This window comes from Phoca vitulina, unplaced genomic scaffold (genome assembly GCF_004348235.1).
Source record: "Phoca vitulina isolate PV1807 unplaced genomic scaffold, GSC_HSeal_1.0 scaffold40, whole genome shotgun sequence".
Taxonomy (NCBI): Eukaryota; Metazoa; Chordata; class Mammalia; order Carnivora; family Phocidae; genus Phoca; species Phoca vitulina.
In genome coordinates this window covers 3,206,765-3,234,621 of record NW_022589743.1, presented here as the reverse complement: position 1 = coordinate 3,234,621, position 27,857 = coordinate 3,206,765, and the positions used below count along the sequence as shown (strand labels likewise).

The 27,857-nt window shown below is 51.7% G+C and overlaps 1 protein-coding gene across 1 annotated transcript; it reads left to right on the top strand.

Annotated features, from left to right (window-relative positions):
- Positions 1 to 15,271: 15,271 nt before the first annotated feature.
- Positions 15,272 to 17,074, top strand: HOXB13 (homeobox B13). The gene is made up of 2 exons (XM_032428457.1): positions 15,272 to 15,875; positions 16,821 to 17,074. The coding sequence occupies exons 1-2, from the start codon at positions 15,272 to 15,274 to the stop codon at positions 17,072 to 17,074; spliced, it is 858 nt and encodes a 285-aa protein (XP_032284348.1).
- The last annotated feature ends 10,783 nt before the right edge of the window (positions 17,075 to 27,857 follow it).

The following is a 27,857-nucleotide window of genomic DNA, read 5'->3' as shown; positions in this document are numbered from 1 at the left end:
ACCGACTCCAACCCGTGCGGGAGAAACCTGGGCCTCGGTCAAACCGCCTCCCCACAGCTTTGCCCAAATCCTCTTTCCTGCCTAGACCGAGGCCTGGGCTATCTTCTGGGTGTCCCTCGCTAAAAATAGAGGGAAACGGAGGCACAGAAGATTAAAGAGATTTGCTGGAATTGGATTAGGAGGTCTTGGGGTGGTTTCTTAGTCAGCAGGATCGTTGGCAAGGCTGGAAGATGCAACGTGTGAAGATGAAACAGGTAAGGGTGGCCCAAGGTGGGGGTGAGGAATATCTGGGCCAGGAGAGGGGGTGCTGGAGGACAAGGAGATCCCACCCCCAGGAGCCCCAGAAGGAGCCCTGGGGAGGAGGGCTCTGACTTGAGAGCCAGCAAGCCAGCCTCCCCAGCTTCTGGTGTCTTCTCAAAAAGCAGCCTGTCAGGGATGCCTGGGTGGCTCAGTCCTTAAGCGTCTGCCTTCGGCTCAGGTCATGATCCCAGGGTCCTGGGATCAAGCCCCACATGGGTTCCCAGCTCAGCCAGGAGTCTGCTTCTCCCTCTCCCTCTGCCTCTCCCCTCTGCTCATGCTCTCTCTTTCTGTCTCAAATGAATAAATAAAATCTTAAATAAATAGAAACAAAACCTCTTTGGCTTTGGAGGACTTTAAAATTGTGGGTGAGTCTCTGGTCTTGCTTCTGGATGTAAGATTAGAGTTGATAAAACTTCAGGATCACTCTAGATTGTTTTGTTTATAAGCAACGAACCAGACCACTTTCTCTCCGATATTCAATCAGTGGAGGTGAGAGATTTTCCCCCATGGGGGTGGGTCTCTTCCTGGATAAGGGCAAAAAGAGGGCCTGACAGACTGACTCCCTACAGGAGTTAACAACTCAGGTAAAGTGAAGATTTTATCCAATCAAATAGTGTTTGGTCAAAGAAAAGCCAAACAATGGCTCTGGCTGATTTCTCCCATAATTGGCTGAGTCGGCTGGTTATTTTGGCATCTTAGAAAGCCAGCCTCGGGGGTGCTGAGCTGGGTGATCCGTATCTGTGTCGACACGGGTCCTGGACGATCCCAGCCCCTGCTGCCCTCCTGTCCAGCTTGCTAGGATTTCCCTTTGCTCTGTGTGCTGAAATTCCCTACGTTCTTTAACTTCAATTTTCATCCTCTCCCCCCTCTACATACGCTCCTATCTGTTTCTGTCACCGACTGCATCCATTGCTCTGGGGGGGGCGGTTCCTCTGGGTCCAGTCCCACAGGTCTGGCGATGGAATTAACTGGTTACCGCTTAATTGGCTCATTCAAATGCTAGGTCAGAGCATCTGTGTCTGAGGCTGCAGCTGCTGTCTGGTTCCGTCAGTCTGTCTTTTCGCAGGCGGGTGCTTGCGGGTAAAGTTTGTCTTCATGGGGAGGGTGACCCACCACCGCCTGAGTTTATTAAATTCCCACACACTTTGAAATGGCATCAAAATTCCTTTTCTCCTGAAACTGAAAATTCGAGGAGGTCAGAGACGGAAGATTTTATTTTGTTTCAGTTTGTAGTCTTGTTGGCCTGGCCGTGAAAGGAAAAAAAAAAATTTCCAGGCCAGGACTCCAGCTGAGATGCAGACTTCACCCACCATTTGGAAGGACCTGGGGAACTGTACGGACCGGCTAGGACAGAGTTCTGGGGTCCAGAGGGAGCTAAGGGGGTGTTTAGAATCCAGCCTCCCTTTTACTAAAAAATAAGTAAGTTCTGGCATCCAGATCAAGGAAGGAAATTAAAGGACACAAAAGGGAAGAGAAGACCAGGAAGAAAAAAAGCTGGGGGAGGCCTTTCTTAGGTCAGAACTGGCTCAGTACAGGGCCCCTGGCAGAGGCTTCCACACCCAACTCAGGGGCCAAAGACTAAGAGAAAACAAGCCATCATGCTTTCTTCCTTAAGTCTCCCTTTCTTTTTCCCCCTCAAAGATCCATACTCTTCTCTGGGGCAGGAACACGGACACAGTGCCAGAGTCTTCCACCCCTTCTCTGGTTGAACTCTGTGTGGCTGGCTCAAAGTCAGCCTCGAATCCCTGCCCCCTCCTACCTTCCCTGCCCCACTCCACTCTGCCTTGGTCAGGGGGCAGGAGCCTGACATAAAGGTGTCCCTGCCCAGAGTCCCCAGACTGCCCCCCCATAGTACTTCCAGATTTTCTTTAAATAAATAGCGTCAGCTTTCCAATCCCAGCAAATAAAAAAAAAAGTTTTAAAAATGTAGATTTGCTGGTGCCAGGAACCAGCCCTGTAATGTTAATGGCTCTGTAGGAATCCAGCGCTCAATAGGGAAGGAACCCGCTTTGTAGATGGGGGGCCTGGAGTAAAGGGCTTTTAAGTTAGACGGAGGGGCGTCTGGGTGGCTCGGTTGTTAAGCGTCTGCCTTCGGCTCAGGTCATAATCCCAGGGTCCTGGGATCCAGCCCCACATCGGGCTCCCTGCTCTGCGGGAAGCCTGCTTCTCCCTCTCCCACACCCCCTGCTTATGTTCCCTGTCTCGTTGTCTCTCTCTCTGTCAAATAAATAAATAAAATCTTTTAAAAAATAAGTCAGATGGAAAGGAGTTTAAATCCCAAGCGGAGACTCCATGCTGCACAGCAGACGTCATGATGTAAGGCAAGCGCGAATCTTGGATGATAAAGACCCAGGGGCTCCAGGAGTAAGAGAAGCTGTCCCTGCCAGGTCAGCGGAAGCAAAATTCAGCATAAATTTCTTTTCTGCAATGAGATGGCGTCACATGTCCCTTGCAGATATTGCAAAACAAATGAATAAGGTGTATAAATATGTGTGTGTGTGTGTGTGTGTATAACACCAGATTTTCTAAGAAAGAAATCCTATCAAACCAGCAGTTGAGAAAACCAGATTCAATCTCTTTAATACTCCAAGCATAGCCGGCTGAGTAAGCTCGCTCTCCCCACCTCTCTCTCTCTCTCTCTCCCGCTCTCTCTCTCTCTCTCTCTCTCTCTCTCTCTCTCTCTCTCGGAGACCCTGCTGCTGGAATGAATAAGCTCGCTCTACAGTAAAGTCACACTTATATTTCACCCCAAGACTTTCAAAGGATAAATTCAAGTTTTGTGTATGTCTCAGAGAGGATCGCAAGCAGTCCTGTTGAACTCAGGATGGATTATGTGAGGTTCAGTTTATGAGGGCAAATTGTATTTCACACATGAGTCACCTTGAATAACCCAATAATTAAATAAAACCATGTCCTGCAGGGGAGAATTTATTACACTCGCCAGCTTTTTATGAGCTAGGTGTAGTTTGGAAATGAAAAATGTGAGTACTCTTCAATGAATGAGGTCTGCACTGCATTCTGCACTGGTTCCTGGAGACTCCCTCTCACCAGGTCCCAGAGAGCAAAATCTCCCGGTGGTGGGAGAGACTTGAGCTTGGAAGGGTAGAGCAGACCAGCTGGTTGCACCCCCCCCACTTCAGTTTCTATATCCAGGGCCCCCACCAGCGCTTTCTGGAGATATTCCTGGAAACAAGTTGGGGCATTGGGGTGGTTGTTACAGCAAAGCTGAGGGCCTTGGAAAGAGGGAAGGGGTGTGGGCTGTAGGGAGGGAGTTCAGGGATGAGACAAAATCCTGGCTCCAGGCTCCTTGGCAGTCCATGGGAAAAGGAGCAGACATCCTGATACTCTTCTCCAAGTCTAGAGGTCACAGCTCCTGCTCTGGCTGGATGCCACCAAGTTCAGGTCTCTTTCCAGTTTGGAAGGTCCTGTTCTGTGGGTATGGGGGCCGTGCTTCTCCATAGGCATGAGGCCAGAACAAGGTTGCAGGCTGGTTCCTCTTCTCCCAGTAGAAATCCTCACTTTCTCCTCAGATACCACCAACTAGGAAAGAAACAACCCGATATTTACATGTGGATAGTAAACTTGACATTCTTCACTTCCCTCCTCTTTGTCTGTCTCCCTAGCAGCCCCGTGTGGAAGGTTGGGCAAAGAAAATCACTTCCATTTTACAGATGATGAGACTGAGGGTCAGAGAGAGGAGATGGCTAGCCCAAGGGCACAGAGCTGGCAACACAAGACAGAGCAGGGACAGAAGGTCAAGCTCCCCCTTCAATGATGCCCTAGGGGCAGAACGGAATAAGAGATGGCAAAGCTAGTCCGGCTACTCCGCCTCAGAAACCGAGGGTGCTCTGGTTCCCTTGGGGAGCATGGAGGTCTCTGGAGGCATCCCCAAGGAAGGAATTGGACAGTTCTGGCCCAATGGCAGCAATTTTGCCGCTAGGTCTGGGACTATATAGTCAATCTTTGACACTCGGAGAGCTGGATAACCCAAAGACCCGTCAGAGGATCCTATTCTTGGCTGTCTGGGAGTGGGAGAGGGAGGGAGGTTTCCCATTCCAAGATCAATAAGGGAACCAAAGAGAGTCCGAAGTGGTGATGGTGGGGAGGGGGTCCTGCCTGACCCAGCTCCACTCTCTCTGGGAGGGAGCAGGGGACCCCGGGGTAGCTCTCCTGACCACAGCCAGCTGAAGTAAACAATGAGGCAGGAGCCTGTAAGAATAAGTCCTTTGGCGCAACATAGAGCAGTCATCTTTTTTGAGGATGACCAATACCTTTGAGAATTGGGTTGGCCCAATAAATGACTAAATGGCATGAGAAAAAGGAGAGGAGGAAACTGGTATAGGTTACAAGCAAGTTAAGAGATGTAGCAACCAAATGTAAGGTGTGGATTTTGTTTAGGTCCCCCCTAAACAAAATGCTTTGAAAAACTAATCCTAAAAAGAATCTTGAGACAGCTGAGGAAATTGAAACATGGATAGTATTAAGGGATTATTGTTAGTTTTGTTATGAATGATAATCACATGGAGGATTTGTTAAAAGAAAACAGAAAGAAAGGAAGAAGTCCTTATTTGTTAAACACTCTAACCAAAGTGATTTTGGGTAAAATGATGTCTAGGATTTGCTTTAACATGCTCCAGAAAAAAAAAAAACCCTGAAATACGACTGGCTGTGAGTGATCACTGTTGAGGCTGAATGATAAGTATAAGGAAGGGGTTATTATCCTCTTCTGCATATGTGAATTTTACCTTTTTTTTACTGTTTCTTTTTTTGGATATGTGAAATTTGCCACTAGAAAACAAATCAATAAATTATGGATCCATCTCCCAGAAAGCCACACATATGCACCAACTTTCACCCTCAATTTCAAGGAGTGAGCCCATGGAATCAGGTGCAGAATCTTCAGGCTCACCAAACACCCTTTTCCCCCAGGACAGGACAGATTTGGAAAGTGATTTAGGTGCTGTGGGTGTGGACAGCCCAGCGGACAGACGCTAAGGAGTTTGGGCTTCAGTCATTCAGCTCTAGGTGAAAATTTCCCAGGATAGCTCACTTGTTGCTCATATAGACTCAGCTCCAAAGTGAAATGGTGGTGAGAATGGGGTGGAGGCAAAGGAGTTGAATTTAGTCCCCACCTTTATAGTTTTAAAAACTGGAGGGGGCGGTCACTGGTCTAAAATTACTGTGTTTAAAGAGTTCCTTTATTTTGGAGTCAATATTTTATTTTTCTCAAACCCCTTTATTCTTCCCTTTTCCCTTTGATGACTTCTCAAATATCTTAGGTCTATCTTCAATATCAGTTTGTACTTTTTAATGAGATTTATTTCCATTTCAAAAATTGGAAACAGCTTGGCGTTTGAACGGGGAAGAGAAAGTGAAATGGTCAGAGCCAGGATTTGGTGCCATAAAGACACGTGCTGGGAGTCTAGCCTTCATCATTCATTAGCTTCTAGAAGTTGGACAAGTTAATCTCCTCAACTTTAGTTTTCTTGTCTACAAAACCGGTAGTAACAATTGCCCCCTGCCCAGTTCTCTCGTTGTGGGGATTAAATGAAAGTTACATATAGGACACTTAGAGTCCCCAGCACAGGACACATTGGATTAAGGGGACTGGGATGTAAGGGTCTGCGTGTGTGGGGGGGTTGCTGGCCAAAGTGGCGTGCAGATAACACCGTCCGAAGCCCCGAACTGCAGGCTGCAGTGCGTGGCTCTCCGACGAACAAAGCAGGGTTTGGTCCAGTGGAAACTTCCACCTGGATGTAGAGCCTCTGCTTCAGGGTAAGGGCTCCCTGGAAGGAGGGTGCACCTCCTGGCACAGAGGTCTCTGGGTGGGTGGAAGGATGGTCTAGGAGGAGGCTCCCACACTCTCCAGTGGCTCCATCTGAGCTTAGAGCCACCCATCCGCGGGGCCATCCAAGAGCTGCTGGCTAAGCCTGGCAGGGCTCGGCGTGCTCAGCTGCATTACTGAAAAATCTGCCCTACCACGTGTTTACACGCCCAGAAGTAAGGGAAGTAAGACTCTTGGACTAAAGGGGAAAAGTCTTTAGGTCTCCCCTCCTCTTGATGGAGAGTTGTTCATAGGGCCCTTTGGTTCCTATGAAATCTCCTTTCCGGAGGGAGCCGCCTAGCCACCTAGCACAGATCTCAGGCCACAAAGCACCCAGGGATGAGGAGCTGGTCCACCGTCCATTTGTGGCTGCCCTGGTCCAAGCCTTATTCAGCACCCCTGGGACAGGTGATTCCTGAGGCTAGAAACACCAGGCAGAAGGGGCAAGTAAGGGACAAAGGAGGCAGAACCTGAAGGTAGGCTGGTGTGGGAGATTCTGATCCAAGGCTGGAGGGCAAGCACCCCTAACCCCTGCGGCATCATTCCCCAAACACACAAACATGGAGCTGGAGATCTGGGCTGGGCTTTGCCAGATCCCAGGGGTTATTAAGGAATTGGGGGGGTTGGAGAGATGGGGGTCTGCTTACCATGGCTCTTGTCCAGGCCTTCATCTGGGCCTCTGCAGTTGAGCCCCGTTCTTAGGGAAAATTTCCAGGTTAACCTTAGGAATAAGAAACTGAGAACTCCGGTCTTGCTCAATGGGGCCGAAACAGCCAGATCAGCAGTCCCTCAGCCTGGGAGGAGGTAACTTTGAGGCCAGGCTTTGGCCCCCTAGAGCCTGGAAGACATGGAGCAAAGCTTGTAGAGCTTCTACATGCTCATGCCCCAGCCAGCCTGGCTTTTGGGATTCCCCCAGGGCAGTCATGGAGAGGGACAGTCAGGGCATCACTGCAAGTTCCAACATTGCATCTAGCCACTGGAGCTATCTACCTTCTGTGTTCTTCATCTGTCCTCCTGTTCCCACTATGGCAGCTCAGAGCTGCCTGGAACCAAGGAACTGGCCATTCATTCTGAGGTCAATTCATTCAACTTGGGCAAGACAGCTTCTTTCCCTAGGCATCTGTCCCCCCAACCACTTGAACACATCACTGGCTAAAACGGACTAGTTCGAGTCACTACAGAATTTGGGACTTCCTATTCTTCAAGGGGAGAAGAGAGAAAGGGGAGCCCCACATATTCCCCAATCAGAGATAGCTCTAATTAATGACTTCATAGGAGAAAGCTTTTCTATCCTCTTCAGCTCCTAGATTCTTAGCCCCTGGTGTGAGTTTCTACATGGTAGCCTCCAAGATCAGAGTCTTCTCCCAAGCCCTACCCTAGCCATAGAAACAACTTGAGGGAGAACAATGTTCTTCATGTCTCTGCGGGAAGATTTCTGGCATCCAGGGCCAATAACAGCTACAGTTTCCTCTAATTGTGGACAAAGCTATAGACTCTGTGACCAAACACAAAAAAATTTTTGGTGGGTGATTTTCCAATTTAAAGTGAGGGACATTTCATCTCCCCTCTCAGAGCTCTTAGAAAACCCCTGAAGGAGGCTGGAAGGAAAGAAGTACTAGTTTAAGCCCAAGTGATCCAGGGCCCACAGCTCTGCTCCAATCCCAAATCTCAGGTTAATGGAGCGGTTCCCTGTATATGGCCCAATATTGGCTCTGGACATTTAGGGTCGGTGTAGCCAGGCGGCCAGATTTCTCCAGACTTTTAACATGTTGGGGTCTGAGATAAAGGGCTGGCCCAGAACCTTGGTGGCCTGCATAAGATGGACTTTTCTCCAGGTCAGAGTACTTAGGCAGTAACCAGGAACTATCCGATGTTCATCTCAGGCTGGGGCTGAGGTTCAGGAAAGCACATGGTGTGTGTGTGTGTGTGTGTGTGTGTGTGTGTGTGTGTGTATAGCCAGACACTCTAGGATGCACTAGGGTTATTGGTTATTTTCAAGCCTTTATTGAGTCCTAAGGAGGTAGACCTTTGTGGCACTTTTTCCTGCCATCTTGGTTATGCTTCTTCAAAGAGAGGAACCCATGAGCCCCATGCGCAAGACAGCTCTTAGTAGGCATGGATTATGGGCCATTCTTCTTAGCTCCATCCTGTGTGTGTGTGTGTATGTGTGTGTGTGTGTAATTCCTACCTTCCTCCTCTCCCAACTTTGTTTCTTGGAACAGATAACTTAGTGAAAAGCAAAGGGGAACTCTTTTTCTTTTTCTTTTTCTTTTTTTTTTAAAGATTTTATTTATTTATTTGACAGAGAGAGACACAGCGAGAGAGGGAACACAAGCAGGGGGAGTGGGAGAGGGAGAAGCAGGCTCCCCGCTGAGCAGGGAGCCCGACATGGGGCTCGATCCCAGGACCCTGGGATCATGACCTGAACCGAAGGCAGACGCTTAACCGACTGAGCCACCCAGGCGCCCCGGGAACTCTTTTTCTATAGAGGTGGAGGATAGAGAAAAAGGAGGTGGGCCACAAGATGGTCAAGTTCGGGACCATTGGAAAAGTCTCAGGCCTCTCCGCAAGGGAAATGGGGGAATCAGAGCAAGAAATTAAATCTTCCCCTAAGCCTCTCCCCTAAGCCTCAAACCTACAGCTCCACTTTAGGACAATTGGGTGGGTTTGGACTCTAGGGGCCAGGGCCTTGGTGCTGACATTTCACTTGATTGTCTTCGTGTCTAGCAGGGTCTATACACTAGGAACCCCACCAGTAGCCAGCATTTATCCTGATAATTATCATCTATAGCCATCTCCCCCGATGGAAAAAATAACATGGAGATGGGGGTGGGGAGGTTGTAAGCGACTCAGATTACTTTCTGGAATTTGCAGGTAGGTTTTTTGATATATTCCCCATTCCTGAGTCCCATCCAGGATCGCAGGGGCTAGAATAAAGGAAGCCGAGTCTCTCGGGATCCAAGAAGCTGCTGCAAACCCCAAAGACGTTGGTTGTGAGTCTCCATTTGAGAATCCCAGCTCTGTTACTCCACTTGCAGCCTGTGTATGATCAGGGAGGCTAGAGGGCTCCTCAGGGCATTACAGGCTGAGGGTGGAGGAGGTGATCTCCCGCACCAATTTGGTCCTATTTAATGGGCCACTGTGGAGTTTACACCCTGGGGCCGACTATCCCAACTGAGTCAGTCCGTGATGGTTGACCCACGGAGCCAGGTCTCAGGGCAGGGCTCCCTCAGGACCTAATAAGTGTGCCCCGCCCTAGATCCTTGCAGAATAATCAGTGGCCAGCCCAGTGGCCTATTTGTGGCTCTCTTTGCAGTTTTCCTCCCCCACTAAGGCCCTCAACTTCCAGGAATGCTCCCTTCTCTCCTCCTGCCTGTTGCTCTCTTCTGCCCGAAGGGAACACTGAGGTGGACTTAGCCGGTCCAGCCCTCCTGTCCTTACACAGGCAGCTGGGAAAGCAGAGGCTCGCAGAGTGGAAATGACTGCCCGACAAAACCTGGCTTAAGACTTGTGCTCTGCAGTGCCGCCCTCTCGGCCCCAAATCCCTAGTGGTTTGGGCCAGATCCACGCTGGGCTTTTCTGGCTTGAGTGCCAGGGGTGGATGACTGAAGTCTCTCCCCAGCAAAGCCCAGGGTGGGAAGAGGGCGCTGGGGACTTCAGTGCCAGTGGGCTTTCCAAGTCGGCACACGGCACACGTGGCAGGCGGGGAGCAGCCTGCTGGCCGGCCCACAGCTGCCGGACCAAAGGACTGGAGGCTCTTGGTGTCTGTTCAGCAACCCTCAGTTTTGCCCGCCCCCTTCCTTCCACTCCGGACCCCACTCACAGTTCTGGGGCTTGGCTTAGCGCTTCTTCTGGTTTCCAGGCGCCATCAGGGCGGGCGGCAGCGGCCTGCGGTTGGAACTAGCCACTTCCCTTAGCAGACCATCGTTTCATTGCTCCTCAGATCCAGTGTTCCGTGCTGGAGGCCCCGATCGGCTCCTTTTGTAGGTCTCTCCTCAGGCCCTGCTTCTGAAGCACTTGGATCTGTCCTGAGAGGGTCCTGATCCCCGGGATGTAGCCCGCCGGGCTTCCCTGGGTGGGGAGGGACTGCAGAGGTGTTAGTGGCCTCCTTCTGCAGATCCCTGCCTCCAGTCTTTGGTTCTTGTAGCTCCTGTACCCGGCCATCAAATTTTCCAAAAGACCTTTCTCTAAGGTCGGGAGAGGCCCCGCCTGACTTCATTTCTGAGAGAAGGGCCTGGGCTCCCTCTCATCCCCAGTCGCTGGCAGGGCTCCGCCGTGACCCGCTCCAGGCCTCCCAGCAGACCGCCCTTGCCAGGGATAGGCTCCGAGCTGCCGCCCCACAGGCCCCTGCCAGACTTCGGAGAAGAACAATGGAAAATTGAGAGGACAAGAAAGGAAAAACGAGCGTGTGCATTGGGGGGAAGGAGACAGAGAGCAGTAAATCAGAGATAAGGGAGAAAGAAATTGAAAGAAACAAAACAAAACACAACAAAGAAATAAATGAGAGGGAAAGACAGAAAAGGAGGAAGGAAAAAATGGAAAACGAAAGAAAGAAAAAGGAAAGGAAGAAAAAGCAAATGAAGAAAAAATAGTGTAAGGGACAGATAGGGAGAAGGGGATAAATAAAGGATAAATAAAGGGGCACGGGGATGGGGGTGGGCGAGAAGGTAAGCACTACTGACTGAAAGAAAGAATGCAAGAAAGAAGACGCAAAAAGAAAGCTCATTAAAATTGAAGGAAAGAAAGGCATAAAGGGAACTGCAAATGTAAAAAAGAAAAGAAAGCTACCAAGAGACTAAAGACGGAGGAAAGAAAATACAGAGGGGAAGAAAGGATGTTAGGAAGGACCAAAGAAAAGAGATTAGGCCCTTTTCATAAAAGAAGCGCGACTCCAAGCAGTTTAGCGGCAGCGGAGCCCCGACCTTTCCAGAGAATGAATTGTCGCCGCCACGGATAAATTCGCATTATTCTTCACGGCCGACCTGAGGCCTGCGGTCGTCGCGATCCTATACACTGTTCCAGGTGGGAGAACGAAGCCACCGGGCGCTCACCTTGCTTTGCAAAAAAAAAAACAAAACCAAAAAGCACATAATTTCACAAATGCCTCAAGTGGGGCTAGTGGGCGCCTCTCGCCCCCTCCCCCTGGCTGGCGGCCCGAGCCCGGGCGGGGCGGGAGCTGACACTGAGGTTCCAAGTCCCCGCGGCCGGAACCCCTGGGGGCGCGGCGGCCGCACTCAAAGGCCTGGCTGTAAAGGTCATAGGCGGTCTGTGGGGCCGCGCTGAATGGGCTCCCGGAGGTAAACAGACTCTCAACTTTCAACTTGGCCTTGACCTTCCTGGAGGTGTCTGGGCGGTATGTAAAGGAGCAGCTGTGAGGCTTTCAGAGCTTTTGGCTGGGTCCGTAAAGGGAGATGGGGGTGGGGAGCGGTTCGGGGGTCCCGGACGTCGGCAAGGAGGCTCCCAGCAGGACACAAAGGAGCGTGTGGGGCTGGGGGAAGGGTTGGCTCACACACACCCCCGCCCCCGCCCCAGGCGGGGAGGTCGGGAGGTCTGGATTGTCCTGAGACCTCAGCGGAGCTCACGTTGAGCTCCAGGGAGGATTTGGAGGCTCTGAGCCTCAGTTTCTCTTTGTGGGAATCTCAGGCGTACTCAGGGCTGAGAGAGGCAAGTGAGAAGTGACAGGTACTCTTTAGGCCACTGTCCTTTTCTCTTCAAATAAGAACAGGTGGCTGTAGTTCATTAGACACAGATACACATACAGAAGCACAGATAGAACTCATTTTTATTCAGTTTATAAAATGCTCTCAAGTGCAAAATTTCACTTAATCTTCACAGCATTCCTGTGAGGTAGGAATTATTGTCCCCATAAGGAGACAGATAATTTTTGCAGATAAGGAGAATTAGTCCTACCTTATTTGACTCCAGTTAAGGTCTATGACAGGTTACAGACAGATGCACATACATATACATGTACAGGAAGCGGGAACACCTGTTCATATGCTAATAAATATGACATCCAGAAATATTCCCTGGGATCTAGTAGATACTAAATAAATTGCAGACTATAACAGAAACAGAAATAAAAATCCTATGGAATTTATTTGTATTGAAATGTATCTGTTTACATAGGGGTCAACAGCACCACTGGAGAGCTTCTGCAGGGCTAGGTGTGAGTTCATCCTCTGCCTTCCACAGTAATGCAGAGCTTCGGGCATTTGGCTGCTTATTTCCACGGACTTGAACTAGAACACTACATATCCCCGAATCACAATGACAGGCAGTGTTGCAAGGAATCTTTACATTCTTGTATGTAATTATTTTTCCTTCTGAAAAATAGAGATAAAACTGATGGACAGTAAAGTGCAGAAATATCAAGTGTGCAGCTTGAATTTTCACGAAGTGAACACACCCAGGTAACTAGCAAGCAGATTGAGATCAAGAACATTTCCAGCACCGCAGAAGGCTTCCTTATGTCACCTCCCAGTCAGGAACCTTTCTTCCCAGGGTAATCTCTTCTGACCTCTATCATCATAGATTAATTTTGTCTGTTCTTGAACCGCACAGAAATAGAATCATACAAAATTTACTCTCTTGTGTCTGGCTACTTTCATTCACATATCTGTGTGACTCATTCATGTTGTGTGTAGCAGTAGTTTTTTTTTTATTGCTACATAGTACTCCATTCTTTAATTAGAGCATGATTTACTTACCCATTCTACTACGGATGGACATTGGTGTTGTTTCTATTTTTGAGCTCCAATGAATTGAGTTGCTTTGGATATTCTAGTATATGCCTTTTGATGGACAAAAGCATTCATTTCTGTTGGGTATATGTCCAGGAATGGAATTGCTGGGTCGTAAGCTATGATTAGAATTATTTATTTCTAAATTTAGGGATCTATACGCCTGTATTGTCATCTACCAAGTAAAAACCAGTGAAAAGGGGCTCATGGCTGGCTAAGTTGGTGGAGCATGCAACTCTCGGAGTTGTGAGTTCAAGCCCAACATTGGGCATAGAGTATACTTTAAAAAAAAACAACAACAACAAAGTGAAAAAGTCTTAGTCTTTAGGTACAAATCCTGGTAGTTCTGCCTTTCATTGTTAAACAACCAAGAGGCTATGACAATAAACTAGAAAGCGTCAAAGAGACATCTTCTCCCTTTTCTCTCATATTGTTTTCAAATACAATAAAATCTACCCAGGATTTTGTGCTTGGTGTCTTCTATTATTAGCAATGTTTGTTGAGGGTCAGCTATAATCTCCATTACAGCCCACAGCTCAGGGAAATTCCAGTTTGCATGGGCCCTTTCCTGAAAGATGGCTCAGGTTCAGGTTCAGGTTGGTAAGGTTGGGCATGCTGAGCCCACCGAGAGTCAGAGTGGTTTGTTCTATATAATTGCCATGACCTTGGCGTGGAATGGAAAAGTTCCTGCCCTCTCCAGAAAAACTGGGGGTTCTAGAAAACGTAGACTCAGAAGGATTTGATTTGGGAGGGGTAGCAAAGGAAACAACACCTCTGAAGACTTGTGAAACAAAGTAGTTTGAGTCTTCCGAATTGTACTGTACAAAAGGGCCCAACAGAGGAGCCACCAGCAATTCTCGAAGTGGTGGGGCGCTCTCTCCCACCCCTTTTTCCTTCTAAGTAAATATAAAGCCTGGAGGAAGCAGATAGGGGCCCTGGGCTTTCTGGGCACTCAGCTTGGGTAGGAATGTGCCAGGGTCGGAGTGAGTTACCTGGGCCTCTTGGAACATAAGAGGAGAACTGCAGGGCAGAAAGGCTAGACATCTCGGCACAGGGCAGGCTCCTTCTTTCTTGGGGTCCAGAACCCTTGCAACTAATGCATGGCCAATTAGGCCTGGCTTCCCAGAAATTCCTTAAATCCCGGAAAAGGGGGAAAAGAGGTCTTCTTTTCTGGATGGTACTTCAGGATTTTGTAAGATCCTCTCCCATTCCTTCCTTTAGCTTTTCTCTTTCTCTCTTTGTGCTGCCCTCCCTGGGTCTCTGTCTCTCTCTCTGAAAATACAGGTCATGTGTGTCGTCTCTTCGTACGCATCTCTTTCCACACCATTAAATGAAAATCCAGATCCCCTTTCACAGGCTACCTCTAGAAACTCCATTTCCCCTTCAGATCTGAACGTTGCACGTCCGTCCCAGGCTCCAGATCCTCAGTCATCTTCCGAGATCTTGTCCTCCTCCCTCTCCTTCTGCCCCACCCCGATCCGGGAGCCGCCTGGGCGGTAGCTGGGATCCCAGGGGAAGGGGCTTCCCTGGCACTTCCTTGGGCAGCATATTACGCGCATCCGGAAGAGGAGGGGCACCTGCAGTGAACTGGGAGGCTTGTACCCAGGACCCAAAGCCAGGGGCTCCCAGAAATACCTTCTAGTCCCCATTTCCCAGCCTCCTCTGGTTCACGCGCATTCCCAGGTTCCCCTTTCAGGCGCAGAGCGGCCTCCCGGCCCCACCCCCGACTCCCCTTCTCCCCCCATGAGACGCACACTTTATTGGGAGAGCTTTTTATTCTCTCGTTAAACCTGCCAAAGCACAGGAGACAGAGAGCCAGGGAGGGAGAGGAGGGGGCGGAGGTGGGGTGGGCTCCTCGTCTTCTCTCCCTCCACCTCCCACTGCTCCCCTCCTCTCCCCACTCAACCCCGCCCCGGGCGCGGAGCTGGGGAGCCCCAAACTGGAAAGCAGCTTTCCTCGCCGTTCTTGTTTTCAAATGCAATAAAAGAGAGGGAGAGGGAGAGAGGGAGAGTGGGAAAGAGGGAGAGGGAGGGAGGGAGAGAGGGAAAGAGGGAGAGGGAGGGAGGGAGAGAGGGAGGGAGGAAGAGAGAGGGAGGGAGGAAGGGAGGAAGGAGGGAGGGAGGGAGGAGGGGGGACACAGAAGCAGGGGTAAAGCATTTTCGCGATTTCTGCCCGGAGGATTTTCTGAGCGTCTGTGTCCCCCAGGCCGCAGCCAATGAGCGCGCGAGCCCCGGCACCTGCGTCTCCTGCGTCAGGACGGGCCGGGCGGAGCGGGGGCAGGCGCCGGGCGAGCTGGCCGCGAGTTAAAACGCCTGGGGCGCCCGGGGGGCCCGGGTGGGGAGAGCGAGCCGGGTGCCCCCTGGATCCCCCACCGCCGGCACCCCATGAGCCGACGCTCGGCCCCATGGAGCCCGGCAGTTACGCCGCCTTGGACGGGGCCAAGGATCTGGAAGGCCTGCCGGGAGCCGGAGGGAGTCGGCATCTGGTCGCCCACTCGCCACCGACCAGCCACCCGGCCGTGGCGCCTACGCTGATGCCCGCCGTCAGCTACGCCCCCCTGGATCTGCCAGGCTCCGCGGAGCCGCCAAATCAGTGCCACCCTTGCCCCGGGCTGCCCCAGGGGGCGGCCCCAGCTCCGGTGCCTTACGGCTACTTTGGAGGCGGGTACTATTCCTGCCGGGTGTCCCGGAGCTCGCTGAAACCCTGTGCCCAGGCGGCCACCCTAGCTGCCTACCCCGCGGAGACTGCCACGGCCGGGGAGGAGTACCCCAGCCGCCCCACCGAGTTTGCCTTCTATCCCGGGTACCCGGGACCCTACCAGCCTATGGCCAGTTACCTGGATGTGTCGGTGGTGCAGACTCTGGGCGCCCCGGGGGAGCCTCGCCACGACTCCCTGCTGCCTGTGGACAGCTACCAGCCCTGGGCCCTCACCGGCGGCTGGAACGGCCAGATGTGTTGCCAGGGGGAACAGAACCCACCGGGTCCCTTCTGGAAGGCGGCCTTTGCAGGTAACTTGCCCCACTACTTTGGGTCCCGCTGGTGCTGACTGTGGATTGTAGGCCGGCTGGCGCTGGCACGGGAGGAAGTGAAGGGAGCCGGGGCTGGTGAGGAGGAGCTCCTGTTGGCTTACTAGGACTCTGAAGGAGAGTTCAGGCCGTTGAAGAACCAGGGTGGAGGCCCCAGAGGGTCAGTGTGAGGGGTCTGAAGCCTGTGGGCCACCAGGTGCTTTCGCCTCCCTAGGAGGCCTTGGGGCCAGCTTTTCATACGTCCAAGTGTTTGGTTCTTTTTGCTGCTTTTGGGGCTCGTGCCGTTCGTACCTCTCAGATCCCAGGTTTAATTCTACCAAAAGGCTAAATGACTCAATTCAGTGAGTATGGGGGGGAGGGGTGGGTAGGAACACAGATACTGGATATTCTGTAAAGAATTCAAATCCTCATGTTCTCTCAGGTGAATTTTTCAGTTTCCAAAGGAAATTTTAGATTTCCTGCAGTCCGAACTTAGGGGTGTGTGTATGTGTGTGTGTTGTGTGAATGTGTGTGTGTGTGTGTGTGTTGGGTTTGGAGGCAGAAATGTGTTCCTTTCTCTATTTAATTTGCCTGTAGAATCTACAAGAGTGGCCAAGAGTCTGAAAATGCATGTGAGGGTGGATATATGTTGACTGTGGACAAAGGTCCTGCTGTGTGTGATGGGTGTGTTTGCAGACCTGCAATCGTGAGGACAGTGATAGGTGAGGGTGGCCTGCAGAAGCCTGGTCTTTCCAAGCCTAAGCGGTCATCAGAAACCAGCCGGAAGTCGAGGTGTCCCCCTGCGCTTTGGGGGAGTGGAGCGCACGTGTGTCTGAAGGGTGATCTGGGTGCTCCCCGTAGGATTACTTAGCTTGTAGGGCCTGGGTCTGCGCGTGGGCTTGCGGGCAGAGGTCTGAGCGTGGCTTTCTCTCCCTCCTTCCGGCTCAGAGTCAGGCGCGCAGCACCCTCCAGACGGCTGCACCTTCCGCCGTGGCCGAAAGAAGCGCATTCCTTACAGCAAGGGGCAGTTGCGTGAGCTGGAGCGCGAGTATTCAGCTAACAAGTTCATCACCAAGGACAAGAGGCGCAAGATCTCGGCAGCCACCAGCCTCTCAGAGCGCCAGATCACCATCTGGTTTCAGAACCGCCGGGTTAAGGAGAAGAAAATCCTCGCCAAGGTCAAGACCAGCACTACTCCATGAGGGAGATCCCTGGCTAGGGAGGTGGGGGAAAAGTGGGAGTATCCTGGGAAGACCCTCGGAGCCTGCCAGTGCCAGGACTCTGCTAAGGGGCTCCCAGAGCTTGCACTCTTCCCAGGCCACAGCTCCTGGGTGGTCCCTCAGGGATGGCCTGGGTACCCCCATGTGTTCTAGGGAGCCAGTGAGGCCCAGAGTTACAATCCAATCCACCAGAGTAACACACCACCCACAAGACCGGTCGCAGTCACAATCATTCATCCTGGCGGTGGCAATAATCACCATAACCAGTATGAGTTGCCATGATAATTAGTTTCATATTTTCTATCTAGAGCTCTCTGAAGAGCACTTTAGAAACCGCTTGCATGGATTGAGCTGATTATGAATAAACTTGGAGGGAGACCCAAGGCAAGGAAGCTTCCTCTGGATCCACTTCCGTTTCCAAATCCCATCCCGCATCCCAGTGACTGCAGCAGAGAGGAGAAAAGGCAGATTCATCCCTGTGACTACCGGTGCTCATTTAGCATTTTTCTAAGATGACACTTGGGCAGGATAGACAACACTGGAGGGTACCTCTCCCTCCCTCCTTCCTTTCCTCCCTCCCTGCCCTCCCCCTAGGTTGTATGCCGTGGTCTCAGAAGTACTATCCTTAACTCTTAGATTTTGTCCTTGTGTGAAAATGAAACCAGGGAGCTGCCCTCCAGAAAAACTGAATTTGAGAAAGCACTTGGATAATTCACCATCTCTCATTTCCTCCCCTAAACTTTCCAAGTCTTCCTTTAACATTCCCAGTGGTTTTGTCCAGGTTATGGCTCATTGGGCATTTGGGAGCTGCATGAAATAGGTATTTGTGGCCTCGTAGACGTGCCCCTCCCGGGCACAAATAGTTACAGAACTAGAAAGTAGAATGTGATCCTACTAGCAGGCACGTCGCAAACACGCTGGAATAGCCAGGCTAGAGGGAAAACCAGAAAATGGCCCTTCTCCACCCATTCCCCCTCTGCTTGCCTCCCCTTGACACCAAGAGAAGCTTGCGGGGTCTCAGGCCTGGGAGATGGAACAGGCCCTTTTGTGGGGGAAAGAACAGCGGGTGGCAGAAACCCAAAGACCCCAGTCAGGCGTCTTAGGCAATCGTGGCTGCAGATTTCTTTCCCTGTCACTTTGCGCCGGTTTAGTCCAAGTACCCTGAATCCTGGGTGGGTAGAGGATCGTGTTGGCGCCAACTCTCTTTTCTCTGTCCATGTAGACAGAGACTTATAGTGTGGAATTCCAGAAACCTGGGGCAGACTGGCTGTTTGCAGAGCTGCCGAGCCCAGGACCCTGACACGGAGTCTTCGCCTCTGTGCCGCCTCCCTCATGTCGCGTACCTGGGCCCAGTGCCCTGTGGAATTCACCACCTCGGCTCTGCAACCAAGTCAGCGGGTTTGCCCTGGGTCTTCCTGCAGCCTGGGCTGGGGCATCCTGGCAGACCTGCTCCCAGCGATCCAGAGCCCAGGCTCCACGTGGAGAGGACCTGCACCACCCACGATCCCAGGCACCAGCAGGAGCAGCCTGTGAGGCCTGCTGTGACTGTCCCAATGGCCTCTCGGAGCAGGCTCAGCCTCGTGGTTCTCCAGGAAGCCCTGTGTAGCCGAGGGATTGGGGGGTTTACAGCCTACCATCCTGGCTCCTCTCCTGGGAATGAGTTGGGAGGCAACTCAGATTCTTCTAAATCTATTTACCAAAGAGGAACCCAGGGCTGAGGGGAAAGGCCCCAAAGGCGGCTGGTCACCCTCCCCTCTAGGGTCTCAGAGTGTGTCTGCTTGGGGGTGGTAGTGTCAATTTTGTGATTTAAAAAAAACCTTTCCAAGCCCCGTGGTCCAGTTTCAGCTCCTCCGTAAAGCGTCTGGCTCAGAGGAAGTTATTTCCTGCCTTTCACATTCTCCTTCAAGCAAAGTCTCCAGCAAGTAGCTTTGATAATACACTATCTCAAAGGTAGTGTAAGCAGACCCCGCCCTCGCCGCTTCAGGAATGGCGAGACTTCAGTGCCTATAGGCATATGGGTAGGGTGTGGGACAAATGAAGGGGGCTCCATGGTGCGGGGTCCCCACATGAGGAGAGGAAAGGCCACAAAAGGGGCTGACACTTGGACTAAACTAGCCAGCCTAGGTGGAGGCCTGAAAGGAGTCAGAGACCTCGAGACTCTGCCCTCCCAGGGCTCTAACTCCTCCACACCGCTACCAGGGACTTAAAGTTTCGTTCTATTATTCGTTCGCAATAATTTCAGAACGAACAAAAGATTTGGGATTTTAGAGATTTCTCTACCAGCGTGAGTTTGTGGACTATAACAAAGGCAAGGGCGCCCCCTGCCGGCAAAAGTTTGCTATTTCAGGGAAAGCCGCCGGGCGGCGGGGCCTTAACCCCCCAACCGAGCCGCTGGCTTCCGAATGCCCGGGGGTCTCCGGCCTCCGGGGTTGGAGAGTTTGGGGCAGCTTGTGAGAGCTCCGGGACACGGAGCCGCCTGGAACTGGGCCAACGCGTCGGCAGATGGCTCGGTCCGGCTAGCGGGAGACCAGGAGGAAGGCAAGCGGGGCAGGCACGAGCGATGTGGAATAGAGAACAGGCTAGTCGGGGCTCCAGGAGCGAGGCCGCGGCGCCATCTGGCCCGGGTCTAGGACTTCGCGCCGCCGGGGTGTTCTCTTCTCCGCAGAGCAGTTCGCGGCGACATCCCCTCATCCCCCCCCCCCCCCGCAGGGATGTACTTGTATGGAACCTGTGCAAAACAAAACAAGTTTAAATTTCGTTTGGCTTTAAATCCTTTCACGAAACCCCTTTCCAAACACCAGTTTTACTCCCGAGGCAAATTATACCCCCTCCCACCCAGGCCGAGCGTTTAAAAATCTCTCACTAATTTGCGTTCAATTTCAACAAAACCCATATATCTACAGTTGCTTGTCTGCAGTGATTTGCTTTTGAATAGGGCCATTTTTTAGCTACTGGGGAGCGTGTCTTGTTAAAAATTATTCAGACTGAAACGTGTGACTACAGCGTTCATAAATAGGTAAATTCGGACAACATTCTCATGAACAAATGCATGCGGAAGCGCACAAATATACTCCCGAAAATACCGGGCGTCCTTCCCCACCCTCGAGGCGTAATTGTCCTCGGAGCCGCGCTCCACGCCCTCTCCCGCACTCCGAGCCAAACACCTCGGGCTGTGAGTCTCAGCAAGCGTCCAAACAGGGTCAGAGGGTCCGTCTACGCCGGCCCCAGGACTGAAATCACTTCTAACTCCAAAGCAGTTGTATTTTATTAGGCTTCCAGAGGCCGAATTAGGGGGCAGTGGTGGAGAAGTGCGTAGACGACCTCCGGAAGCTCTTTTCGAATCTAAATTCCGGCAGCAGCCCGGCGGAGAGCTGGGCGGAGGCTCCAGGCCTGGGGTCCTTTACTCACGCTGGCGAACGCTTCCGGCCGCTCGGGACCCCGCTAGGCCGCGGCCCGCGGACAATCCGCACAGCGGTGTCCCCCGCCCCTCCCCCACCCCCCTCCCACTGTAGTCGCTCCAGAGCCGGAAGCTGCCCCTGCGGCAGGAAAAAGGCTCCATGGAGCCCCCCAGTTCTCCCAGCGGCCCGGCTCCCCTCCTCCAACGCGAAGCTAACCGCCCTCCCCGCCTCCCCTTCGTTAAAGTTTTATCCGAGGCCATAAGTGCTGCGCTTTCATTAGGTTTCCTTCGGGGGAAACTGTGCCGCGGCCCGCGTCTAATAGAAACCGCGGAGCCACCACCGTGGGTTAGATACGTAAACCTGCACTAAAGCGCCGGGGCGCCCGCTGCGCTGGGGCGAAGGGAGGCCGGTTCTCCTGTTTTTGAAGAAATGTGTATCCTATTCTCCCCCACCTGAACAAAGGGGGGAGAAAGCACTAGAGCGGCCCTCGGCCTCTCGCCCGAGTGGGACACCCCTCCGCTCCCCCCCCCACACCCCGCACCCGTCCCCCCGCCCCAGGCGCTGATCTGGGCCTGGAGAGAGACTAGAAACATCCAGTGGGAAAGCGTTACCAGCCTTTCTAAGCCTCCGTCCGCTACAAGTTGCCTCTGTCTAGAAAGGGGAAGGGGGGTGGTTGAGCGGGCGAAGGAAAGAGTTCCACCACTGGCTTCCTCTAAATTGCCCCCCGAAGTGAGAGAGGGGACGGCGGCAGCTAGAGTTCAACCGGCTCCAGAATGAGGAAGAGGGAGAGAGTTAGCCGGAGCCCGGAGGGGAGGGGAGAAGGGTCAGGGACTTTGCCATTGAACTTGAGGGTCTGCACCGCCTCCGCCCCCACTCTCCTAAACGCTTTGCAGGAAGGGGGGGGAAGGGAGGAAGAAGGGTGGTGGGGGGTCACCTCCGGCCTTGGGAAGGAGGGAGAAGGTCAAGCTGCGGGGGAAAGGCTGGAGAGACCTGGAGAACGGCTGGAGACGTCGACCCAGCCGAGGTTGGCGGGGAGGCGAGGAGGCCTCGGTCTGCACTGGGAAGGGGACACTCCGGCCTTCGCCCGTGGTGAGGAGCCTTCCGCGGTGCGCCCTCTCCCTGAGCCCCGCCCCAGACTCTGCTAGGAGGGGGGCACCCAGTGCCGCGCTCCTGTCCTTCCTCGTCCAGCCTAAGGTGCGCCAGCCAAGCCGTGCGCCGCTCGGAAGCTGAAACCTTCAGGCCGGCGCCTGCCGAGCTCAGGGCCTTGGCGCAAGCTAAATCCCGGGCCTGGCCTTTGCAGAGAGAACAAGACTGTTATGCGCCCATTTCTCAGACCAGAGACCCGCCGGCTTCAATACCTCCAAGAGTGCGCTTCTCCGTAATAAGGTAAACGAACTGCTCCGTGGGCCTACGGCGTTACCACTCTCTCAGTCTGGGACCCGCCTCAGGAAGCCCTGGAGAGGTCTTCCCAGGAATGTGGGGCCTCCGCGGTCTAGGCGGGCAGGGAAGGGCGGGTAAAAGGGACTTGAGACCAGAGTCCCACCGCCCGGCGAGGGCATCTCCACGTTGGTTCCTGGAGAGACGCGCAGCTGCCTGAGCAGAAAGCGCTTCGCAGCATGCGGGACGGGCGCGGCCTGGGCGGGGGAGAGAGGCTGTCCGGTGGGAGCGAGCGCCAGCCGCCAGGCCCCCCAGATGCCCTCTGTTTGTCTCCGACTGAATGGAGTCCTGGCACAGACAAAATTAATATTATTGTTAATGCTATTGCTATTGTTCTTATTTAAAATCATAATTCTTTACAACACACCTGTTTTTGAAAACTCGGTGAAAATTAACTGTAATGATAACATTTGATGATTGACTCACCCTTAAGAGAAAGGCTCTGGACCTTAAAAAAATAAATCGGGGTGCGCCTAGCTCGCTCACTTGGAAGAGCGTGGGACTTGATCTCCTTTTCAGAAGCTTGGTAAGTGCCAGGGTCTGAGAAGCAACTGGAGGGGACCAACGCTGCTGGCATATGTGGACTGGGGCTCAGAGCCGCCACCAACAGCCATGGGAGGGGGCCACATGCCCAAGTCCTTAGGCACTGACACTGCTAATCCGTTGGTCTTAGGGTAATGGACAGGGTAATCTACAAGCACACTCAGGACTCACAGGTACCCCTTTTCCCTCCACCCAAGCTGACTCTTTCTGCTCATGCCCCCTTCAGGGCTACTGCTATCACACTGGCAAAACCTACAATTGAGTGCACACTTTATAAAATGAGGAAATTGAGACCAAGAGAGGGTAAGTTACTTGATCAGTGTCCCTCAGCCTGCTGCGGCAGAGCTGATCCCCAAAGCAGGAGCTCTCAATGTCTGAGCTCCTCTGTCTACACCACCCGGAGAGAATAGGAAGCTGGGTCTCTTCCCATATGCCTCTTATCACAAGGTCCCCTAGACACTGACAAACGCCTGTTTCTATCAGCAGCCAGTCCCTGATGACACACAGGTGCACTTAAAGTCCCTAGACCTAGCTTCTCCTGGGTGCACCAGGCAGATTTGCATAAGTAAAAAAACAAAACCGGGATTAAAAACAAATGGAAATTTAGTTCAATCCACTACTCATTTACCAAGTGCCTACTGCATGCAAAATCTCCCACTGGGGGTGGGAGGCTGTAGAAGAGACAATGGAAAGACCATCTCCCATCCCCCTGAGCCCTGCCTCCCCCCTTGCTGCCAGATCTTGGGTCTACAGCTTCCTCAGATGTGACCTCTGACATGGGGTGGTGGGGTCCATGACTACAACCGGGACAAAGCTTTCCCACAAGGAGTGAGAAAGATTGACCCCTCTCCCCATGGCATCTGGGAGAGTTTCCCCCAGGTGGAGTGCACCTCGGAAGACGTTTATAATATCAAATCCGGGAGGGAAGATGTGAGCAAAACTCGGGGAGGAGGCTGGAAAACGCAGGTTGTGCAGAGATCGGTGGGGCCCGGGCTCTGGCTGGGCGGAGCAGGCGGAGGAGCCCGCCAGGCCCTTAGCACTGGGTTCGGAGAGCCGGCCGAAGCCTGCGCAGTGAGCAGACGCTTCTCGCCGTTCACACGGTGACCGCCCCCCCCCCCCCCCCCCGCGCAGGCGGGCCTGAGCCCAATGTTGGTGTCGGCGCCACCGGCCGGGCACCGCAGGCCCCAGGCAGGGGGAAAGAGACCGCTCTCGGAGAGCGGGATCGCTGTCCTTCCTGAGGACCTTCGGCTCCCCGATTCTAGCCTCGCCCAAGACCTGCGCTCGGCCTTTGTCTGATTGATGGTTGAAGTTCGCTGCCCTTCCCCCTCCAGGCAGGGATTTGTCATTGAACTTGAGTCAAGCCGTAAACATTCCTTCACCCCTCGGGGAGCTGGATCCGGACGCCGAGCGGGTGGAGAGAAAGGGCGCAGGGGAGGGTTGTGGAAGGATCCGGAACGCGAGAGGCCGGGCCTCTCCCAGCCAAGTCTGCATTGCTTTATCAACAAGCGTCTGTTCTTTGTCTTCCGCGGAAAACTCGCCCGGTCTGCATTAAAAATCTCGGTTATTGAGGCCCTACGGCAAGTTAGAGCGGTATTTTAGTCAGGATGGACATAATGTAACTTTTCATTTTCCCTCTTTCCTAAGTCATGTTTTCTTACCTTATTTTTAGGCAGCAAAATCCCCCCCCCTCTCTTTTTTTTAATAACTAGGAAAAACAAACGCATAAATAGCAAAGGAGGGGCGCCTGGCTGGCTCAGTCGGTGGAGCCCGGGACTCTTGATCTCAGGGTCTTGAGTTCGATCCCCATGTTGGGTGTAGAGATTAAAAATAAAATCTTAAAAAAAAAAATAGCCAGCGAATAATAGCTAAATCAGATGAATTATTGGAGAACATTCGAGTAGGTCATTCCGAGACCGCGGCCTCTGTTTTCAAAGCGCCCCTCCCTCGGCCCGGTCATTCCAGCGGGCGGCGGCGGAGGCCCAAGGAGCCCTCGGTCTCCTCAGGCTCTGGAACCTTGAACTTGGTAAATGGGGCGTCCTCCCCACCCCCATGTCGGTGGCCGAGGAAATACTGGCCTGCGGAGACGCCAGACCCGGGAACCTGGCGCGGCCTTCCCAGCGACAGGCCGGCGGCCAGGCTGCGCAGAGCGGCCTGTTGAGACGGAGATGGTGTTTTTGGTTTTTCCTTTTTCCTCTGTTTTTTAAAGGAATCTAGGATCCTGGAGCAAGGGAGGATCAAAGACTCTATCCTGCGGTCTCTTCCTGGCTTCATAAGATGCAGTGGCATGGAACGGGGCGCGCAGGGCAGGGGGGACACGCAACTACTCCGGGTCCGGGGCGCCGCCGGCTTCCCCTCCCGCTAGGAGCCCCAGCGGCTCGGCGACCGCCAAGAAGGCACCCAGTCCTGGCGAACCAACGAAAAGCTCCTGGCCTCCTGATTTGGGGCCAGATCAAGAGCCCGGAGGCAGGTCCACACTGGCAAACCGGAGAGGCCAGAGAGAGTGTGAGGATAATGCTCTCCAAGTTCTACCCAGCCCCCCATTTGGCTTTTACCTGCTATGGGACTCGGATCAAAGGGGTTTGTCGTTTTTATTTTCCTCTGCAACCTTGGATCCTCAGGCTTTCTGGGCCCTGGAAAGAACCCAGTCAGGCCTTCTCCCTTTGTCTAACTTTGCGGGGGAGGAGGGGGGTAAGAAGCGTGGCACCTGGGTCAAGTTCACCGACCTGGGCTGCATCTTTTAGGGCAAGTTGGGCCACGGTTGGCACCCGGATCAGGAGAACCCTAAGCAATCGGGACATTGTGTGTGTGGGGGGGGGGGGGGGGGGGGGGGGGGATGGCGGGGAGGCAGAAGCTACGAGAAGGGCTTTCAATTTTAGTTTGTTGTTCGGCTCTCACATCCCTGCCCTCCCCTCCCCTCCGCTCTGTACAGGAGAAATCATTCGATCGGAAACGAAGCCGTTTGTTTGGGAAAATAAATGCAAAGATCTCATGGAGTGAGCTTCCCAGAAAGCGTAGTAAGTTTTCGGCACTTGGGTCGTTTTTGCGTTAGTCCGGTGCTGCATTTGTGAAAATTAAGGATTTACAGGGTTGGACACAACGGTTTCTGTGGAATCCGATTCAGAGTAAAACAGGCCACATCTACAGTTTCCCAAAGGCTTCAGACTAAAACACATTGAAATGATTACCCCCAACATTCCTGCCTTAAAAAAAAAAAAAAAAAACCAACCCTCAAAGTGCAAAAAACATATCCAGATCGCAGAAAATAAAATATGGGGCTTTAAACCCACACCTACTTTTAAAACTTTTTAATAAAAAACCGTTAAAATTTTTTTTTTCCATTTGTGATTTCAGGACTCCTGTTTTACAACTACTGTACGATTTACCTTTGTGCCTTCTCCTCCCCACCTTAGTTATATGCACTCTGTCCTGATTTTCTTTTCTTTTTAATTAATTTTTTTAAAGCAAGCTCTACACCCAACATGGGGCTTGAACTCAGACCCTGATATCAAGGGTCTGCATGCTTTACTGACTGAACCAGTCAGGCGCCCCATGATTTTAAAAAACACTGTACTTTGTTTATATCCTAGACAATTTTCCAAGTTATTACAGTCTTCAAAATGCCATTAAAAAACGCATAATATGCAACAAAATGAGCTGTCATAATTCAGAAAACCATTTCCCTAATGTTAGTCCATTCAGTTGACCCACTTAAAAAGAAAACAGGTTTTTTTTTTCCTATTTAAAAAAGTAACACGTTCTCACTGTCAAGAATTTCAAAGATAAAAAATAAAAAGACAAAAATAAAACCCGTCCCATATTCTACCACCCAAAGTTTATCAAAGCTAACCTTTTGTTGTATTTTCTTCATTTGTTTTTCCTGGCCTATGCATGTGATTTCAAAATTGAGCTTCTGCATGAACATTTGTGTATCTTGCTTTTTAATTTAATATTATTCTCAGTGTCATTAAATATTCTCCAAGAGCATGACTTTAAGGATTGCATAGTACCCAGTCCTTGATGTGTGTCACCAGGTGGAAAAGCATTTCTGCAATTATGGATCTTGGAGGTAGTTTCCATGGTTACCTTTAAAAATAATTCATAAGTGAGAAAGAGAACACTGTTATGCCCCTAAGTATGTTCGATAGGGAGATGAGAGTTGAATCTTCAAAATTCAAGGAATAGAATGCTTCACATTTTTTAGGTAAAAAATTCCTCCTCCCCAGTGTTGATTGGGAGAGAACAAACGGTGGGGGGGGGGTTAGAGTGCTTGAAATATTCCGTGTTTTGATCAGGGTGGTGGTCACACGGGTGTGGATGTGCGTGAAAGATTAATTAAGCTGAACTTAAAGTTTTAAACTGCTCTCACACTCCTGCAAGTTTATGTCTGTTTCCATAGAGAGAGAACAATGCAGGAAATAGGTGGAGGAAGGGGTGGGGACCAGGCCAAACTGGATCAGGGCACCCCTTGGCTAGGTTCACACCGCCCAAAAGTAAATATTTGACAGCTAGTGAAGAGGGGGAGAAAGAGCCTGGCCCTTCTCCTTGCCCCCAGTGCTAACCCTTGGTAAGTAAAGATGGGTTTTCTATTCTAATTGTGTTCCGTGGCTTTGAATTTCCCTGGTGAGCAGGAGAGGAGTAAAAATAGGGTAGAAGAGGTTTACACAGAGGGTTAAAATGAACCTATAAACAGCTGACCCTGCTAGCATTGTCATGGGAAATAGAAGTGGGCTGCTTTCTATATCATGTAAAAATTTAAAAAACAATTTCAGGAAAAAGATTCAGTTTGGATCTATTTTGTAATCTATTTTTTCACTTAGAAAGATGGCAGGCAGGACCCGGAGCCTGTGGGTACAACTGCCCTCCTGGATGACAAGGAGGACCCCTGAGGGCCTGGAGTGCTGTCTGGTGTCTGAGTCCAGTTTTATTGGCACTATCTGGTGTGGCATTATGTGCTGTGGACAGAACACATGCTTAGTCCCTGGGATGAGGAAGGAGAGGAGAAAACCCTTCAAACTATTTGGCACCAGTCATTTCCTGTTGTGCTTTGGATAGAAGACAGTTAAAACCACTTCTTGGTATTCAGCTGTAATTTTTAATTTATTTTTATTTTTTATTTATTCATTTACTTTTTATTTATTTATTTGTCTTATTTAATCTTTTTAATTTTTAAAAAAGATTTTATTTATTTATTTGTCAGAGAGAGAGCACAAGCAGGGGGAGCGGCAGAGAGAGAAGCAGGCTCCCCGCTGAGCAGGGAGCCCGATGGGATGAGCTGAAGGCAGATGCTTAACCAACTGAGACATCCAGGCATCCCTTTAATTTAATTTTTTAAAGTAGGCTCCCCGCCCAACATGGGGCTTGAGCTTACCACCTCCACTGACTGAGCC

Excerpts from the sequence above, each read along its gene's own strand:
- HOXB13 (XM_032428457.1), top strand. The coding sequence starts at position 15,272 with ATGGAGCCCGGCAGTTACGCCGCCTTGGACGGGGCCAAGGATCTGGAA. Across the intron at positions 15,876-16,820 it reads CTGGAAGGCGGCCTTTGCAG|AGTCAGGCGCGCAGCACCCT; the intron begins GTAACTTGCCCC and ends CTTCCGGCTCAG.